The 20,666-nt window shown below is 51.1% G+C and overlaps 1 protein-coding gene across 1 annotated transcript; it reads right to left on the minus strand.

The window, feature by feature from the left end:
- Positions 1 to 11,732: 11,732 nt before the first annotated feature.
- Positions 11,733 to 20,393, minus strand: LOC133361716 (ubiquitin carboxyl-terminal hydrolase 36-like). The gene is made up of 14 exons (XM_061580716.1): positions 20,186 to 20,393; positions 19,741 to 19,856; positions 18,466 to 18,673; positions 17,959 to 18,159; positions 17,300 to 17,410; positions 17,017 to 17,119; positions 16,376 to 16,443; positions 16,069 to 16,139; positions 15,526 to 15,599; positions 15,162 to 15,270; positions 14,687 to 14,827; positions 14,043 to 14,143; positions 13,741 to 13,892; positions 11,733 to 13,542 (listed from the first exon to the last, which is right to left on the minus strand). The coding sequence occupies exons 1-14, from the start codon at positions 20,391 to 20,393 to the stop codon at positions 13,028 to 13,030; spliced, it is 2,178 nt and encodes a 725-aa protein (XP_061436700.1). The 3' UTR covers positions 11,733 to 13,027.
- Positions 20,394 to 20,666: the final 273 nt, after the last annotated feature.

Consider the following 20,666-nt stretch of genomic DNA (forward strand, 5'->3'; position numbering starts at 1 on the left):
TCACCGTCTCCATCAAGCGGTACAACCTCTACGGCGTCAAGATCAACCGGGTAACGATTCTGCCCCTCCACATCGTTCGAATTAAATTATTTATTGACAGCCCTTTGTCAGTTTAACGCTGGAGAAAATGCCTCTCCATGTTGGAATAGGTCCGACAGATAGACTCGCCCCCCGTCATGTAACTGTAGAATTTCCACCACTTGCTCAGGGCTATGAACAGGAGATGAGCACCGTCTTCAACGCTCAAATGAGCGAGACATCACGTCATCACTTTGACGTGTAACTGAGATGGTGCCCATCTCTGCTGCTCACCCCACCACCCCTGCCGTTTCCTCTCCTAACATTTGTCTCTGTGCACTGCCTCCCCCTCCTGTGCGCTGTCTGTAGAACATCACCTACCCGGAGCACCTGGACATGCAACCCTTCACCTCAACATCTCAGGGCGAGCCCGCGATCTACTCCCTGTACTCGGTGCTGGTGCACAAGGGAGCCGACTCAAACAGCGGCCATTATTATTGCTACAATAAGGTAATTCCATTCGTTACCATCAAACAATAACAACGCACATCTGCAATGCGCCCATAATGTTACAAATTTCTAATAGGGAGGAATAAATAAAACAGTCTTGCAACTAAATTTTTACTTAAAACGTTCGTGACTGCAGGAAATCATATTCTTTGGTTTTGTAAACATTGTAACCAAGTGTAGCTTTGTTTTAACGGTGCACAGATCAGCGATGGAAAATGGTGCCGGATGAACGACTCCATCATGCGGCTCGTCGACACCAAGGCTGCGATGAGTGAGCAGGCCTACATGCTCTTCTATATTCGGCAAGTCGCCCTTCTCTCCCCTCCACTTTGACCTCCACTTACAACCGTCCCCCAGACAAGCTCACTGCACAGATATTGTCTTACGCGAGCAGCAGCAGTCTCCTTTCTAGGCAGTTGAGTTGTTCCGACTAATTTGGAGCTTAGCGGCTCGATGAGTGTCCGGCCAGACAGCTCAGCGGTGGAGCGAGCGGTGATGTTAACCGCAGTTTGCGATGTGTGGTGCGGGCATTCAGGTCCCCAGAATTGAATGCGCCACCAGCGGACAGCTACCGCCCGCTGGAGCACGTCAAGGCGACGTCTAAGTTGTGCATCAAACGTTCCCACTCGGTGATGGAGACCCAGGACCTCGTCACTGAACAGCAGCTCTCTTCACCGGCACGCAAGGTAAAGGATGGTTTTGAAATGTTACCCCACGTGCGTGGAACTGGGAGAATGTACACCCTGACAGTGCATCATTTTACATTACAGGAATGGTGAAGTACAGCAATCTTCTTGTTAATACTTTAGACCAGTTTTGTTTCATTCACTCAATGTCGAGCGGTTTGGACTTGAGCGCCCTCATCTTGTTTATCTGCAGAAACTCAAGATGGCGAACCACCCCAACGGGAACAACTGCAAGGGCGACAGCAAAAACAGCGGCAGCAGCAGCTGCTACCGGCAACGCCAGGCACGCAACAGCCGTGGCCGCCGCCGCTAGTCCCAGAGCATCCGCCACCACCACCACCCCGATCTCCAAGCAGCCAGTGCCAGTCCAACAGCAACCACCGCCACCGCCAGTTCCGCAGCAGCCATCGCCAGTCCCACAGCAGCCGCCGCCACCACTCTCATCTGACAGCAGCCGAAGCCAGTCCAACAGAAACCACTGCCATCGCCAGATCCACAGCAGCCACCGCTTGTCTTGGAGAAGCTGCCATCAGCACCACAGCAGCTACTGGTAAAGTCACGGAGATAGAAAATAATAAAAATAAATAATAATAAAAACAGTCCTGCAACTGTTCTTGCGTTTTGATGTATTTATGCAATTTCTACTTACGGTATTTACTTTATTTATTTGTATTTAGTGACTTGCTTAGCTTTCCTACACTTTTCACTCCTATAGGTTTATGTATTGTTTGTTGTAACTTTCTGACCCGCCCCTACTAGACATTTGTGAAAAAGAGCATCGTAGCTCATCAGATTCTTCCAGTCTAAATAAAAATTTAGATTTTGATTAAATTGGTCCAAGGTTATCGATGCAGTGATATGTTCAGGCAGACCGTACCGTAACTTCAACACCATCATAGCAACCGTAGCACGCTCTGCAGCTCTGACGTTGGTGTGATGCTCTTGAGGAACTTGTTGGCTAGAGGGTATCGTGTGTTGTTATTACATGAACGGAGAATGTTGGGTGCGGTTTTGTAAACATTGTAACCAAGTGTAGCCGTGTTTTAACTGTGCACAGATCAGCGATGGAAAATGGTGCCGTATGAACGATTCCATCGTGCGGCTCGTTGACACCAAGGCTGTGATGAGTGAGCAGGCCTACATGCTCTTCTATATTCGGCAAGTCGCCCTTCTCTCCCATCCACTTTGACCTCCACTTACACCCGTCCCCCAGACCAGCTCACTGCACAGATATTGTCTTGCGAGAGCATCAGCAGCAGTGTCTCCTTTCTAGGCAGTTGAGTTGTTCCGACTAATTTGGAGCTTAGCGGCTCGATGGGTGTCCGGCCAGACAAGCTCAGCGGTGGAGTGAGCGGTGGTGTTAACCGCAGTTTACGATGTGTGGTGCGGGCATTCAGGTCCCCAGAATTGAATGCGCCACCAACGGACAGCTACCGCCCGCTGGAGCACGTCAAGGCGACGTATAAGTTGTGCATCAAATGTTCCAACTCGGCGATGGAGACCCAGGACCTCGTCACTGAACAGCAGCTCTCTTCACCGGCACGCAAGGTAAAGGATGGTTTTGAAATGTTACCCCACGTGCGTGGAACTGGGAGAATGTACACCCTGGCAGTGCATAATTTTACATTACAGGAATGGTGAAGTACAGCAATGTTCTTGTGTCTACTTTAGACCAGTTTTGTTTCATTCACTCAATGTCGAGCGGTTTGGACTTGAGCGCCCTCATCTTGTTTATCTGCAGAAACTCAAGATGGCGAACCACCCCAACGGGAACAACTGCTGGAGCAACTGCAAGGGCGATGGCAGAAACAGCTGCAGCAGCAGCTGTTACCGGCAACGCCAGGCACGCAACAGCCGCGGCCGCCGCCCCTAGTCCCAGAGCATCCGCCACCACCACCCCGATAGTTCCACAGCAGCCATCGCCAGTCCCGCAGCAGCCAATACCACCACCACCACATGTCTCGAAGAAGTCAGCGCCACAGCAGCCATCGCCAGTCCCGCAGCAGCCAATACCACCACCACCACCACATGTCTCGAAGAAGTCAGCGCCACAGCAGCCATCGCCAGTCCCGCAGCAGCCGCCACCACCCTCATCTCACAGCAGCCGTCGCCAGTCTTGGAGAAGCTGCCATCAGCACCACAGCAGCTACTGCCACCGCCAGTCCAACAGCAGCCACCGCCACTCTGGTCTCACAGCAGCCACCACCGGTGTAACAACTGGCACTCGCCCCACCGATAGTGGTTGGTGCCTGAATTCCACACGATCAAGTGGCTCACCCTTTGCTTCCTCTCAAAATCAAACTAATTTTGAGAGACATTTTAGGAAGGCACCAGGAAGCGGCTCACCATGGCGTCGCCGGTGCCCCAAAATGTACTCATCTCCAGCTCCACCATCAGCACCTGAAATCACTTGAACATCATTGGAATCACCTTGGACTCTACATTCTCACTCGACGACCACATTCTCTAAACAATAAAGAGCTGCAATGATTACCTCAGGGCCTTATGGCACACCTGTCCAATGCTGACATGGAAAACATTTAAAGCAACTCTAAACTCACAATCCACAACGACTTGAAAAACTCAGCATGAAAGCGCTTAAAATCACGCATGCATTCTGGGAAACAAGAGCCAAGATCCATGCAGCCGACACCAACCCATTACGGCTTGGAGATTCTGTTCATTACGAGATCAATCGTCAAGAGAGTTGGCCCCAGGAACGTTATTGTCATGGTGACCGTAAAATGAACCGTCCCATAACAAATGAAGACAAAAGTTGTGTTCCGTGCAACGTGAGGCTGGAGTGCGGTCTCAGTGAGGTCGTGCAAGGTATTCCCTACGGTTCTTGTCTCTGTTTATTTGAAATGCGGGGCATTATTTTGCGTTGTGTCGGGGATTTAAAAAGTCACCGCTGTTGCAAAGTATTTATTTATTGAACTATGAATACGTCGGCATTTTTTATACTACATATCTGTTAAATCTTTACTTAAAGCTTTCGTGACTGCAGGAATTCATATTCTTTGGGTCTTTCGGTAAAGCCACGTAGATAGAAAAAATAATCAATATAATAACAATATCTCTAAACCTTTATATACAGCCTGCCTCGGCAGATTTCCCCCTATTTTTTCACCTCAAGACGATTGCTTGTGTTGCGATCGAAACGTTGTGATATTGTTATTATTTTGATAATTGTTTCTATCTACGTGGCTTTACCGAAAGACTCAAAGAAGACATATCTGTTACTTTGTTTTTTACACAACCAGGGGAGGGGTAGAAACCGGTCCGGACCGGTAGGGCCAACTGCAGTTGGAACCCCTCTGACGGGAGGGAGGGGCTGGGGGAAGCTACGATCCCCCAGAACCCCGCCCCTCAGGGAGAAATCAAAATATATAAAATCGCGAATGTGTCAGTCTGTGTGTCGCCGGACCATACGCAGTTTTATTGGACGACGGTTGCCCCTGGCAACGGGTAGCGACGCCTTCGCCGCTTTCATTGGACGGCGGTTGCCCCTGGCAACGGGTAGCGACGCCTTCGCCGCGGGGTGGACGCCATTTTTAATTCCCGTTAAAAATAGGCGCACGCATTAACACGCGACTCTGAGGTAAATTCATCAAAGTTTCACGTCCTCTTCACTCCCCCCCCCCCCCCCCACCACAATGTGTGCAATTACTATTATAGGGTCGGTAGATTATAAAATTATAGCGATTAGACAGTATTATTGTAGCGCGGGGGGGGGGGGGGAACGGCACCCGTACCCAGCCTCAGCCGGGTGGCCAATTTAGGCGAGGCCGGAGGCTCTGCACCCGTGCTAGGCCTCGACACCCACCACGCGACTCTGAGGTAAATTCATCAAAGTTTCACGTCCTCTACAGAGTTGTGAGGGAGGGAGAGTGGTGAGGGAGGGAGAGTGGTGAGGGAGGGAGAGTGGTGAGGGAGGGAGAGTGGTGAGGGAGGGAGAGTGCTGAGGGAGGGAGAGTGCTGAGGGAGGGAGAGTGGTGAGGGAGGGAGAGTGGTGAGGGAGGGAGAGTGGTGAGGGAGGGAGAGTGGTGAGGGAAGGAGAGTGGTGAGGGAGGGAGAGTGGTGAGGGAGGGAGAGTGGTGAGGGAGGGAGAGTGGTGAGGGAGGGAGAGTGGTGAGGGAGGGAGAGTGGTGAGGGGGGGACTCAGCCTCAAAACGAGTAACTGGTGTGGCGTATTAACATCGCCACTGGGGAGACAAAGGCGGCCGGGCGTGGTGGATACAAGTCCCGGGCGAAGTCGGGTAGTATAGCTAGTAGTATTTAAGGCAGGTCCCTGAGAGCGCGAGTCAGTCCGTCTCAAGCCGGAGTCAGAAGCTACCTGGATAAGAAGACCCTGGACCTCAAGCCACCGACGTACTTCTAAGGGCTGGGGCTTAGTGCGCTGCCAGTGTTCAAGAGGTTAGGATCCTGAGGTTCCCTCGGCCTGATTTCCTTCTAAGGGCCAGGTCCGGACGGGCCAGTGGTCAGGTACCTACCGGGCCAGTGGTGGGTCAGCCTCCCCTAGGTCTAGCCAGCCGGAGGGCTAGAGTGGACAGAGTTGTAGATACGATAGCCCGGAGGCTGTACCTCCCCAGGTTGTGGGTGGAAGGGGCCATTATTTATTTGTGTTAGGGTTTAAGTGTAAACTGTTTGGTATAATAAACCGTGTTGCCTCTACAAAGACTCCGTCTCTCTACAAGAACATTACATCAGTGACCGTAGGCACTGTGAAGACAGCGCCGCCTCGCGGAGAGCTCCTCTCATCGCTCCTAGTGCGAGCAAAGCCCCCTTCCCCCCACATCCCCTCTCTCTCCATCCTGCACAGCCGCCTCCTCCTGCTGCCTCTTTCTCCTCCTCCCTGTGTGCTGCCTTCGCCATCTCCACAACCATCAACCATTACCACAGCCATCATCATCATCATCGCCGCCATCATCGCCTCTAGCAGCCGTCATCGATGACATCGCAGCCTCCGCTCTCAGCTTCGGGTCGGGAAGGACAACCGACGTTTCGTGAGTACAGCGGTGTGTGTGTTGTGTGGGGTGTGTGATGTGTGTTGTGCGCTCCACCACCCCCCCGCGCTCCACCAAGCTACCCATCCGTGGCGTCGCGGGGGGCGCTGCGCTCGCGCCGGAACTCGGCGAGTCACCGGGGTGACCTCGTGCAGGCGGCCACGCTCCTCTCTACTTTGAACTTGTCTTGAAAAACAGCGGCGAGATTCGTGCAATCGCGCCTCAAAATGCTGCAGGATTTGTAACGAGCGCGGTTTTCGCAACGAGGCCACTCGCGTGGAAAGCCAGAGGCAAGCGGGAAGGGAGCCATATCCGGTGACATAAATGTCCAAGTTCTGCGCTCCTACACTGCGACGTTCAGCCAAATCCATGAATGAGTTTACTCCTGTGGAAGGAAACTCGAGTACCCAGAGAAGACCCAAGCATTAGGGGATGATACTAAAGCTACCATAACAATTGACAAAGCTCTGTCATTCTTCATAGGGATATGTGGCTCGCTCGATGAGGACATCTTTGTATGTATGTACGTTGAGATACTTTCACAGCGTACGGAGCCAACCGCGCTAACCGGCAGTGTTGATTCTATGGTGCAGTGTTGAGTCTATGGGCAGTGTTTTAGAAACACATCAACAACAACGGTGTAAATTTCGATTTAAAGCTTTCGTGACTGCAGGGATTCCTCTTCTTGGTACTTTCGGTAAAGTCACGTAGAAGGGAAGTAATAAAAATAATTCTCACGACGTTTCGGCCACAACGCAAGCAGCCGTCCTCGGGTGAAGACCAGGTCTGTCGGGGAGACAGCGTCTGAATGCGTGGTGGTGTTTCATTCAGACGCTGTCTCCCCGACAGACCTGGTCTTCACCTGAGGACGGCTGCTTGCGTTGTGGCCGAAACGTCGTGAGAATTATTTTATTATGTTTTATTTTTATTATTTTATTACTTCTCTTCTACGTGACTTTACCGAAAGAACCAAGAAAAAAAAAACACAACGGTGTAATTGCCAGCTCAGGGGGGGGGGGGGGGGTGTGAGCGGCCGAGGGACGCAGGAATTGAGACGCACCCCCCCCCCCCCCCCCCCCATAGGGATGGCATCACTCCGAGGTGCCGTGTCTCTGACATCGCCGCCGTGGCGCCCAAGGGGAGTGGAGAGGAAGCGCCGGGCGCCACGAGCCGCACCTGTGCTGCTGTCACCATGGGGTGGGTTTCGGGGGGCAGAGGCCACGAGCAGGAGGGCCCCCTGCCAAATGCAGCAGGGTCCACCGCGGGCAAACGGTGCTCTTTAATGGGGGACAGCTGCGACGGCTTGAAGCACGCTCCATTTGGCACAGCTTTTCTCCAGTTGCTGCTGCTGCTGTAGCCGTGTTTCGCTTGGCGTGGCCTTGTGGTGCCGTAGCGTAGCGTCTCGTGCTGGCGATGGGAGCGCTCTGCCACCCGCTGCTGCTGCCGGTGCCGTCGGCGAACTGCAGCTGTGAGCGCGCGTGCGTCTCGGCCTGCGGGGACGAGGGCAACTCCACGTGCTCGTGCCGAACCTGCGACCCACTCTGCTCCAGGGTCCTCTTGGTGACCTGGTGAGAGGCGTCATTTGCGTCATTGCGGGTGATGTGGTTGACCGTGTGCAGAGACGCCAAGTCCACGCTCACGTCCCTGTGCTGCCGCTTCTGTGGCGACGGCAGCTTCAATGGCTGCGGATACTCTTCGCGCTTGTGCCTCTGGAAGCAGTCCTTCTGCAGTTCCTTGTTGGCCTTAAATCGAACCTGGCTCCTCTCCAGTTGCATCAGCGAGCAGGAACGCACGCAGCATTCTTCTACGATGCCGCCCAGCCCGCCCTGGCGCTCGCTCGGTTGCGCCGCGTTGAAACCATCGGTGCCGCACACGAACTGCAAGCGCCTCCACAAGCTTCGAGCCGCAGAGCGTCTTGGCCGAGCAGCGTTCACTCCACAGCGTGCACAGCGCCAGCCACAGCAGAGCCTGGCTGAGGTGGTGCGGACGCGGCTGTCTGCTTGAGTGGAGGAGGCCCATGGCGAGAGCGAGCGGCGCCGCCACTGCTGCGGCTGCCGTGATCGCGGTGACGGTAAGAACGGCGAAGCACGCCGTTGCTCTCTCTGCTTGCGGACTTTCAGCCCCCTCTCGCCTCGCCCCTTCTCTCTCACGCCTCGCCTCCTCTCTCGAGTACCACCTTCATGGGTCTGCGACGTTTCCTTCCAGAGTTATTGCCAAAAAAAACACACATCCCAGAATCCTCTCGGTTTGGGGTCCAAATGTTGTCGCTTATTATATCCCATGAGAAACGTCGCATCGAGTCAATGTAATTTAATTCTACTCGCCTGGACGAGTGGAATTAAATGGTGAAACTGGTTTTGCTGTGCTGTGTTAAATCAGATATTTGCATGACTGCATGTGTATTTAGAATCGACGTGTTTCGAATATTTGGCTGCTCTAAATGTCCACATGATAAGCCACTTTGTTGCGCTATCATCTGTGGCCAGGTCGCTTCTTATAAAAGCGCTTCATAGCTCAGTGGGATTTACGTGGTTGAAATAAAAAATAGTAAAAATAACAGCACCACCACTCCATGTACACAGAACATTTGACTGTGATCCTGACTGCAGTGCTCATCTCGATATGGTCGATGAAAGTGAATTACGTGGCTGCCGCTACGTTAAAAGGTTTCGTCACCTTTGGGTGGCATCAGTTGCTGCTCTGGCCCATCGGGAAATACAACAATGCCTTGATGGAGGCTCCATTGAAGATGCGTGCGACCCTCTCAACTGGCCATCTGACCCGAATGTTCGGTCCAACCCGAGCTGAATATCGAGTGGAACTGGGTGACCCTGGGGCTATTTGCTACAAAGCAACACTTTGTTTTTACAGCCCACGGTCAATCCACTGCTGGATGAAGGCCTCCCCACCATTGTGGTTCTTTGACCATATCCCACCACGGGTGGTCGATGCTGGTCGGTGAAGGTCGCGGGCAACCAGCCCTGACATCGCTCCCCAGTGGAGTCGTTGTTAGCCCTGGACAGGAATTGAACTCGGGTGGAGCCGGTTCGTAGCGTGGCGCGCTTCCCACCTGTGCCACTTCTCGTCACCCTCTTTGGCTGTTTACTCAACGACCTCAACATTCGTCAATTGTGACCGATTCCATTCATAAAGTGCGCTCTTGCCGCCGTGTGCGCTGAGTAGTGCTCAGTATTAAACACGCGTTGACTGCTCTATACAGGGTGGGATAGAGATCTCTACTCAACCCTGCAGGGTGACCCCTCTCATAGTGAAGGCGTTCACACTTGAGCTGCGGTTGTCCTGTGCCAGTAGTTGCATCATTAACCGTGCGGAATCCTTTTCAAACCATTACTATAGAAATGCAGAATTTTGCCATTAAGTTACTTTTCTTGGATTTAGCAGAATTCCACAATAGCTCTCTCAATAGCTGTAGCGATTGAGTACGATCTTTTACATTTTTGCGTTGTTAAATCGAATGACTCATAAGACGATAATTGAATGACCACTTAGTGTAGGACAATCATTGAATGTTTTAACTATAAAACTCTGCAATGTTATTTAATGCTGAGGGTGTTGACAAGCAAAGTAGCGGGTGTGTGGGGTTTAAATTGTCAACTCGTGCCCGCACTGCATCGTGTGGCGGGTTTCTGACAGCAGCAGCATCGCCACGACGCTCTCATTGCGCTTGGTGAATATCCGTGGCGGGTTCCTTTTCGTTTTTTATTCGTTGAATGAGACGTGACCCTCCCTCACCTGGCCACCCACTTGTGTGTGTGTGTGCCTTCAGGTGTCACAGCAGAGCTATTGCAGAGGGATGCTGCGATTATCCTGGCGTGGGCTAAGCCTAGACAGCGGCCCTCTGTCAATCCACAGCGGAGGTAAGAGCCCCCTATTCTGTGTCAGTAAATGGGTGGGGGGGTGGTTGATCATACTTCACCACGCTGGTCAGTACGAGTTAGTGTGAAGAGGAGGCAGCCCAAAGATCTGTTCAGATGTCACTCAGCACCGACGTTAGCCGTGGCCGGGAATCGAACTTTGATGGCAGCTAAGGGCCGGGCCACCGCTTCACGGGTGAACGGGCTGATTAGATGAGACGAAGGCGTTGCGTTTCATATCAGTGGCTACTCCTCCACGTGGCTGGGCGATTGAGAAACCACACCCACAGCAGTGCCCCAGTGTACCGGCACCCCCCCAGTGCTGGAGTCAACATTCTCTGGGCCCCGTTTTTCTTCACACGCCGCCCTGGATTTGGGCCCGGCAAGAAGCGCGTCGCCACCAAACGCGTTACGGTCAAATGTTGTAAGCGGCAGGTTTATCTAACTTCATATTTGACGACTTCCTCTTCCAAGACCTCCTGGCCAGTGTGGAGGAGTAGGCCAATTACCCTCACAGGGGCTCTCTGCAGCTCCCTCTCGTGGAGGCCCCATTTGCCGGCAGTGGCGTGAACAACCGCAGGGGCTGTACCTTTACCTTCTATCCACTTTTTATATTCAACATTTAATTAGGTCAGCAAGGCGGTGTTGACCTCTTACCCACACACGTTTCTGACAAGTACAGCAAGTGCACGTGTACACAAGTGTACTCCTGTGCTAGTTGCACGCCACTTCTGCTGTTTGTGTTTAGTTTGTTGTCGTTCCCCCACACCTCAGATTAGCACGGTTGGCTGTGTGTGGTGCTAAAGAAGTTAAACATACACACACGCGCATCCACGCACACAAACACGTACACACCCATTAACACACAGACATACAAAGACAAACACCCCCCGTATAGCCAAACAGGCTGTTGGGGCAAGTGCTGTTAGCGAGCACACGCACATCAAAGATCAAAGATCCCCCTTATAGCCTTAACAGACTGTAGGGGCAAGTGCTGTTAGCGAGCACCTATGAAGGCCGACACGGCACACGAGGGGGTGGGTGGCCAGCACCACGCCCGACCGCCTTTGTCTCCCTAGCGGCGATGTTTACCCATCGCACTAGGTACTCATTTTAGGCTGAGTCGACCTAGGGGAGGCCCGGGACCGGTTCAGATAATCGTCACTGGTGTTGGCCGTGAGCGGGAATCGAACTCGGGTGGCCGGGTTCATAGCGCAGCGCGCTAACCGCTGCACTATCGCTCCCCACGACACACGCACATACACACATACATACACACACTTAAACACATACACACACATTTAAACAAACACATACACACACATCCACACCCATACACACATACACCCACACACAAAGACACATACACACACACACTGCGATGGCAAAGTAATAAATGGAAGCGAGACCAGTGTTTGTCACGACAAGTATATATTCATTTCAAGTGCAAATACAAAACGAGGTAGACAAAATCTCTGGAAAACATTAATCTCGCTTTCCCTTCCCACACTTTGAGCTGCTTTTGTACAAACGATAAAAACCCCGAGGAGACCGAATTGTCACCGATCTACATTCACGAGTTCAGAAACCGCTATTTCTGGAGGTATTGTGGATGATGGAAATAAAGTGCTTGGCGAAGTTCATCATTTATCCGTACATTTCACGTGGTAACGGCTTGGCGCTACGGTTAGCGTGTCCATTGAAATGTGCACGCCCCGTACATAAAAAAGTAACAGATATGTAGTTTAAAAAATGCCGACGTATTCACAGTTCAATAAATAAACACTTTGCAACAGCGGTTACTTTTTTAATCCCCGAGACAACGCAAAATAAAAGCCCCGCATTTTACATGAACAGAGACAAGAACCGTACGGGAATACCTTGCCCGACCTCACTGAGACCGCACTCCGGCCTCGCGTTGCGGAGGATGCAATCTCGGTCTTCATTTGTAATGGGACAGTTCATTTTGCGGTCACCATCACAATGACGTTCCTGGTGCCAACTCTCTTGATGATTGGCCAGGGAATAAACAGCAACCCCAAGACATAATGGGTTGGTGCCGCCTGCATGGATCTTGGCTCCTGTTTCCCAGAATGGCTGGCGTGATTTTAAGCACTTTCGTGCTGGGTGTTTCAAGTCTTCGTGGATTAAAACTTGATTTGAAGCTTTCGTGATTGCATGAATTACTCTTTGGTTATAGTAGGTTTTTACCCTTTAAACTGGTACAAAACTGACACCTTTATACAAGGCATCATGTTTGCAATAACCACAACACAAGCAGTCAAAATGCAAATAAAAAGAAACAACTTTGATAATGATATGCACTGTCCTTGAAGTTGATTGGTCCACACCCGAGACAGTTTTTCTTAGAGCCTAGTCTCCATTGGTGTTGGACCAGAAGACGCCAAAAGGCGTACAACTCAAAAACAGCACACTATCAGAGTATTGAGAGCTCGGGGTAAGCATTTACACTATGAGACCTCCTTTGCCACTGGTAAAGGAGGTCTCATAGTGTAAATACTCTTTGGTTCTTTCGGTAAAGTCACGTAGAAAATAAATAAATTAAATAATAGAATACGACGTTTCGATTGCAACACAAGCAATCGTCATCAGGTAGAAAGCAAACCTAGTGAACTTAAAAATATTTTCTTTCTTCGTGGATTGTGAGGTCAGAGTTGCTTTAAATGTTTTCTATCTCGTCGGACGGCTGTCAGCATTGGACGGGCGTGCATGAGGCCTTGAGCTAGTGATTGCAGCTCTTTATTGTGTTGAGAATGTGGTCGTCGAGTGAGAATGTCGAGTCTATGGTGATTCCAATGATGTTCAAGTGATTTCAGAGGCTGGTGGTGGAGCCGGCGATGAATACATTTTGGGGGGCGGGCGACGCCATGGTGAGCCTCTACCTGGTGCCTTCGTAAAATGTCTCTCAAAATTAGTTTGATCTTGAGGGGAAGCAAAAGGTTAGACACGTGATCATGGATTTTAACCAGCGACTTATCTTGGTGGGGCGAGTGCCAGTTGTTACACCGGTGGTGGCTGCTGTGCGACCAGAGTGGCGGTGGCTGTGGTGGGACTGGTGGCGGTGGCTGCTGTTGGACTGGCTGCTGTTGGACTGGCTGCTGTGGGACTGGCTGCTGTTGGACTGGCTGCTGTTGGACTGGCTGCTGTGGGACACGCGGTGGCAGCAGCTGCTGTGGTGCTGACGGCGGCTTCTATGAGACCTGCGGCGGTGGTGGTGGTGGCTGCTGTAGGACTGGCGGTGGTTGCTGGTGGAATGGCAGCGGCTGCTGTGAGATCGGGGTGGTGGTGGTGGCTGCTCTGGGACTAGCGGCAACGGCTGTTGCGTGTCTGGCGTTGCCGGTAGCTGCTGCTGCTGCTGTTCCTGCCGTCGCACTTGCAGTGGCTCCGGCAGTTGTTCCCGTTGGGGCGGTCCGACATCTTGGGTTTCTGGAGATAAAGAAGATGATGGCGCTAAAGTCCAAACCGCTCGACATTGGGAGAATGAAACAAAACCGGTCTAAAGTATAAACAAGAAGATCGCTGTACTTCACCATTCCCTTAATATTAAATGATGCGCTGTCAGGGTGTACATTCTCCCTGGGCATTTCCACGCACACAGGACGGCGTTTCCAATCCATCCTTTACCTTGCGCGCCGGTGAGGAGAGCTGCTGTCCGGTAACTGGGTCCGGGGTCTTCCTTCGCCGAGTGGGGCCGCTTAAGGCACGACCAGGACGTCGCCTTGACGTGCTCCAGCGGGCAGTAGCTCTCCGCTGGCGGCGCGTTCAATTCTGGGGACCTGCATGCACGCACCAACGCGTCGCAAACCGTTAACACCTGCCTTTAAAGGAGACACTGCTGCTCGCACAAGACAATATCTTTCCAGTGAGCTGGTCTGGGGGACGGTTGTAAGTGCAGGTTAAAGTGGAGGGGAGAGAATGTGACTTACCGAATATAGAAGAGCACGTAGGCCTGCTTATTCATCACAGCCTTGGTGTCGACGTGCCGCACGTTGGAGTCGTTCATGCAGCACCATTGTCCATCGCTGATCTGCGCACAGTCAAAGCACAGCTACACTTGGTTACAATGTTTACACAACTGCACCCAGATTCCTCCGTTGATGTAATAACAACACGCAATACACACTCTAGACAACAAGTTCGTAAAGAGCATCACCCCTTTGTCAGAGCGTGCTACGGTTGCTGTGATGGTGCTGAAGTTACGAAACGATCTGCCTGAATATATCACTGCATGGATGACCTTGGACCAATTTCATCAGAATCAGAATCTTTATTTGTACTGAAAGAATTCGATGATCTACGAAGCTCTTAAACAAATGTCCAGTCGGGGCGGGTCAGAAAGTTACAACAACAACAAACAATACAACACCGATTGGAGTGCAAAGTGTAGAAATGCTATGGAAGTCACTAAATACAAATAAAGTATACACTTTAAGTAGAAATTGCATGAGTGCATCAAGACGCAAGAACATACACAAGACTTTTAATTATTCTTCCCTATCGGACATTGGTAACATTATGGGCGCATTGCAGATGTGCGTTGTTTTTGTTTGATAGTAACGAATGGAATTACCTTATTGTAGCAATAATAATGACCCCTGTTGGAGTTGGCTCCCTTGTGCACCAGCACCGAGTACAGGGAGTAGATCGCGGGCTCGCCCTGAGACGTTGAGGTGAAGGGTTGCATGTCCAGGTGCTCCGGGTAGGTGATGTTCTACAGGCAGCGCACAGGAGGGGGAGGCAGTGCACAGAGACAAATGTTAGGAGAGGAAACGGCAGGGGTGGTGGGGTGGGCAGCAGAGATGGGCACCATCTAAGTTACACGTCAAAGTGACGTGATGTCTCGCTAATTTGAGCGTTGAAGACGGTGCTCATCTCCTGTTCATAGCCCTGAGCAAGTGGTGGAAATTCTACAGTCACATGACGGGGGGCGAGTCTATCTGTCGGACCTATTCCAACATGGAGAGGCATTTTCTCCAGCGTTGAACTGACAAAGGGCTGTCATTAAGTAATTTAATTCGAACGATGTGGAGGGGCAGAATCGTTACCCGGTTGATCTTGACGCCGTAGAGGTTGTACCGCTTGATGGAGACGGTGAGGACGTTGGGCAGGCGGTGGAGAGCCATCGTCTTCGTCGCTTCCCCCTTGCAGCAGCACCTGCACGACAACAACAACGCCAGCCATCGCACGCGTTACCCAACTTTAAACAATAAGTCTACTCTCTTTTTGTTGTTTGTTAATTTTTCTTAATTTCTTAAAATAAAAAATTGTTACTTTTATTATATATTGTAAGTTATTTTCAATGTATTTACATAAAATTTTATTAAAATATTTTATTATAATTTGATTTAATCTGCAGACTTTTGAAGCTACAAATGATTCCAGGGTGTCAACACACGATGCCCAACTCACATTCCGCAGGTGTATTCGTCCAGCGTCTCCTTGTTAAAAAACTCTTCAAATGCCTCCACAAGATCTGATGAGTTCTGTTGGTCGACAGAGTGAAACGCAAATGAGGACTCTAAGAAGCATTCCATGAACATCTGCAGAATGTTATTGTGACGGTAATTCTGAAAACCCGCATCTTGTATGAAATCGTACGACCAAAAAAAGAGATCACGTACGCTACCGGCAGTGTGTTTGGATGTTAAGTGGCTGATTCAGGTAGGCGTGTGTGTGGTGGATGTTGGCACAGCAGGGAGCACAGGTGGTGCATCGGCCAGTCATCTCGGTCAACCCATGGCACCTGGGTCTGTCCCGTGACCTGCCAGCGGGCGTTCGACACTTCATATGGCCTTAAAGTGCACTCAGGCTGGCACAAGCACCGTGGTGACATCACCACCACTTAGTGGCGAATGGGGGTTGTTGTTCACGTATGCGATGTATGTACGTTTAACTTATTTCGCACCGTACGTAGATCTATAACTGTTAATCGATGGCTTCGTCATTGCTTACATTAATATGGAGTGCAATGTCCAGGCACGTGTCAAAGGTGTCGGAGTGGTTGCAGCACTGCATGCACTCCACTGCAAAACACAAGCACACACGCATTAGGAAGGGACGTCACATGTTACTTAGTAAAACTAAATGCACGCTCCCCACTGACATTGGTAATTGGTAGTTTTCACCAACTGGTAAAAGGTTATTCTGTGTTGCACGTGCGTGAGAGTGTGCAAACGCTGCGACGCGAGCACGTCTACACTGTGATGGTGCACTTGCTGCTCGCGGTGAACAAGTTTCTAGAGGAGTGCGCACAACTCACCACGTGATCGAAGGTAACCCCCGAAGATCTGGTAAATGAGGGTGGTAGCCTCCGTGTATCTGTCCAGCCTGCCAGTCACAGAGAACGACACCACACGGTGGTTACAGCAGCAGCAGTAGTAACACCTTTACCGGATGCACACACGTGTGTGAGAGTTGCACCATTGCCCGAGCTGTCGATTCACTCTTTCCCTTCAGCACTGCAACGCGTGCTCTGTAGCAACCAAACGTGGTCGCGTCTGCACAGGGCAGCCACCTTCACGGAACAGCCACAGAGCTGGGGGAAAGCTGGCAGCCATCACGCGGTGCTGTTGCCCGGCGCTTTTGTTGTGCTCGGCGTGCCACGTGCCGCTCGTCAACACGAGGAATGTCGTCACGGGGACACCGCACATCGAGACATCAATTTCCCGATATTTATCGGCAATGTGAAATGCACAAACAAAAGATGGCCCACGTCAGGGCCAAGGTGAAAGAACCGTGGTGTCAGCAGGGCCGGTCCTCTGCATCTCCCAGGTGTTCACACAAAAGTGTGAGTAGCTTTTCACAGACGTTGAAGTACAATCGTGCAGAAAACCGAGAGGAAGCCGTGAGGTACCAAACTGCAGAACGACTGCCGCATGTTGACTGGCGCGCAGTACTCACTCGCTGTGGCCATAGAGGCATGAGGCTTGCATGCCATCTACCACGTATCGCAGAAACTCGTGGGCATCTTCCTGTCTCCCAATGCGCAGGTGTTTGGCGATGCCTGCAGAGAAATGGACATGGGGACAAAGTGACAGGTACAGGATCTGATGACATCCTTAAAGAGCTCCCCAACATATATGGCAAAAGGAGTGGTGCAAAGGACTTGGAACACAGATGGAGAAAGATCGCGGGGGATAACTTCTCCTGCGAGTGCAAGTGTGAACGTAGTATTGGGACTCACGCGTGATGTTCTTAGTTATGACCTTGGGTGTCAGCACTCTCTGCGAGTTGTTGAACGTGCTGACAATGTGATGCTCCATGACACACATCAGGCAAAAGTCGCTTTGTTGGCCTGCGAACGAGAGCACAGGTGGCACAATCCGTCAGCGCACGCCACTTGCACTCAGCCCAGCTGGGGAGTAACAAGAAAGGCTAGAATCCTGGCACCAGCAACAATCGCAATGAATGTTGCGTCTAAGTACCAATTGCATCACATCTGTCCGACCTATTAAAAATTATCGCCACATGTGCTCGTGTTTATCAAAATCATAATATTTATACTGGTGGAATCCGATAAGCTAAGAGGTTTTGTTTAAAAAATGTCGAGTAGGGGCACTGGGTCAGAACATTACAACACCAAACAATACAAAAAACGATCAGAGTACAAAGTATTGGAAAGGTAAACAAATCACCTTTTAAAAATCTACAAATAAAACTAAACTTTTTTTTCATCTTCCCAGATAAAGCCCACTGAGCTATTAGCTTCTTCAGAAGCGACCTGGACCACAAATGATAGCTCAACGAAGTGGCTTATCACGTGGGAAATGTATCGCAGCAAAATAACTGACATAATAACCTAACCCATGGGTAAACGAGAGTGCCAGGGGGGAGGGTACTTACAGGTGCTGCAGTGCTCTTGCAGCAGCAGGTAGTTGGCGAGCGGCGGCGTGTAGGCGAGGCACTGCAGCGTGGCGTTGAGGAAGCAGGTGTTCCCCAGGTTGCGCAGGCCGGCACCCTTGCAGACGTCGCTCTCCCACCGGAGGTTCAGCCGCTCCGGTGCAAACAACGAGAGCCGTGCAGCTGGAATGCCGTCGTCCTCCTCTGCACAAAGGGTCGGAAGCCGGTGTCATCGCAGAGCGCTGCACTGCCGATGGGGCTGGCGTGGATATTCAGTAGCCCCAGCCAGCACCCGTACTGCTACTCTTAACCACGAAGATTTTGCTCCACATTTAAGTGTCAGGTTCAAGTTCGCGAAAAATATAATTTGCCTGTCGCGTTGGCTGCTGGGTGTTTTGAGCTCCCCGTGTTACTCGTGAACGGCAACAGCAGTGGCTCCAAAGCGGCCCTTGCGTTGGTGGCTGCCACCCTAATGAGATGCCACTGACGTCAGCGTGATTGCACACTCACCTTGGGGTGCAGGCACAGACACGCTGATGTTCTCTGTGGCTGGTACAGGGGAGGGCTCCGGCCGGCCATGGGGAAGGCAGCAGGGTTGCGTGCAGAGCCACTCGTCGGCCGCCACCAGCACCTCGTTGGACGAGGTGGGGGCCAAGACCGTGAGGTCGTTGCCGGACGAGGTGCCCTCTGCTCCGCACGCCACAGTCATGGTTGGGTCCTGCCACACAACGTAGTCAACACATCCACAATTACTCCTCCCATCTGGACTGGGATCCCAACACACGTGGGACTGTTTTATCACCATAAGAAATACAATTTTAGTCCATGAACCTATGGGCGATCTGCATGAATTGTCTCAGAAGCAAAAATATATTTACAGTATACACCTGTATTTTTAAAGTAACCCCAAACTCACTTTAACTCGTAAAATATTATATGAAGAACGGCCATTGACTAAAGATGAACTAATTCAATTTGTTGTTATGCATGCGAGAGAGAAGGCAGCTGTAGTTTAAAAGAGGTCATAAATGCATTTCAGAAGATAAATCGAGCATTCATGTTAATCAAATTAATTTTTAACATTTGTTAAAATTAAACTAAATAATCCTCCGTGATTTGTTCAAATAAATACACTAATCCTGATTTTTCGGCCACCCTCTTACAAACGACGTCATGAAGGGCCAACTGTGATGTGCTCTGAAAAAGGGGCATTAACTGAAACGTCGCTTTTATATATTTAAGAATACTTTATATATGTAAAACACGTTTTTATCAAAGTCAGAATATTTATACGGGAGGAATCCGATGAGCTATAAAGCTCTTTTTCACAGATGTCCAGTCGGGGCGGGTAAGAATGTTACAACAACGAACAACACAAACATCATAGGAGTGCAAAATACAAGTTGGCCCAAAAGTTAAGACACAGGGTTACTTAATTTATCTTAACACTGACATTACATAGTTCTCATTATTTGTTCTTAAAGTTAACAATTTAACTATCATTAATTTTGATAACATCCTCTGTGACTAGTTCAAATAAATACGGTAACTCTGTGTCCTGACTTTTGGGGCAATTTTATATAGGCGACGTTATGTAATTGATGTGATGTGCTCTGCAGAAGGGCCATTATCTGAAACGTCGCCTATCATTTTCCTGTAACAATTCCCCCCACTCGTGCACTCCCAGCGTTGTGATTGGCTGAGTGGCACCAGCGGGCCCCGCCCCGCCCGCCACCCGGGGCCCCGCCCCCTCACCTGAGGCTCCGCCCCCAGACGCGGCCCCGCCGCCGCCTGCGCGGCTCCCGTCAGCTCCGGCACGGCGACCCGCGCCGCGCCTCGGGCTTCATCCGGGGAGGGGGTCCCGGGCACAGCCCCGCGGGATCCCTCGCGGGGGTCATCATCTGCAAGAAGGAGAAGCACAGCGATCACATTTTGTACTTCGGACAAACACACGGCTCTACATTTCCCACGAAAGTTTAACATGGCACTGTTCAGTAGCCCCAGCCAGCAGCACCCGTGCTGCTACTCTTAACCAGAAAGATGTTGCTCCACATTAAAGTTTAAATCTCAAGGTAGCGAAAAATGTGATGCGCCTGTCACGTTGACTGATAGGTGTTTTGAGCTCCTCGTGTTACTCGTGAACGGCAACAGCAGTGGCTCCACAGCGGCCCATGCATTGGTGGCCGCCACCCTAACGAGAGGCCACGAGGTCGCGTGGTCGCACACTCACCTTGGGGTGCAGGCAGCACAGACACGCTGATGTTTTCTCGTGCTGTGGCTGGCACCGGGGAGGGTTCCGGCAGGCCATGGGGAAGGCAGCTGGGTTGGGAGCAGAGCCTCTCGTCTGCCGCCGCCAGCACCTCGTTGGACGAGGTGGGGGCCAAGACCGTGAGGTCGTTGCCGGACGAGGTGCCCTCTGCTCCACACGCCACAGTCATGGTTGGGTCCTGCCACACAACGTAGTCAAAACATCGACAATTGCTCCTCCCATCTTGACTTGGATCCCAACACACGTGGGACTATTTTATCACCAAAAGAAATACAATTTTAGTCCACGACCCGATGGACAACCTGCATCAAATGTCTCAAATATATAAACATAATCTATTTTTAAAGGAACCCCAAGCTCACTTTAACTCGCCAAATAGTCTATGAAGAAGAGGCCATTGACTAAAGACGAACGATTTCAGTTCGTCGTTACGTATGCAAAA

The sequence above is a fragment of the Lethenteron reissneri genome, unplaced genomic scaffold, assembly GCF_015708825.2.
Source record: "Lethenteron reissneri isolate LAM-NWPU_2019-01 unplaced genomic scaffold, ASM1570882v1 scaffold_1207, whole genome shotgun sequence".
In the NCBI taxonomy this organism is placed as follows: Eukaryota; Metazoa; Chordata; class Hyperoartia; order Petromyzontiformes; family Petromyzontidae; genus Lethenteron; species Lethenteron reissneri.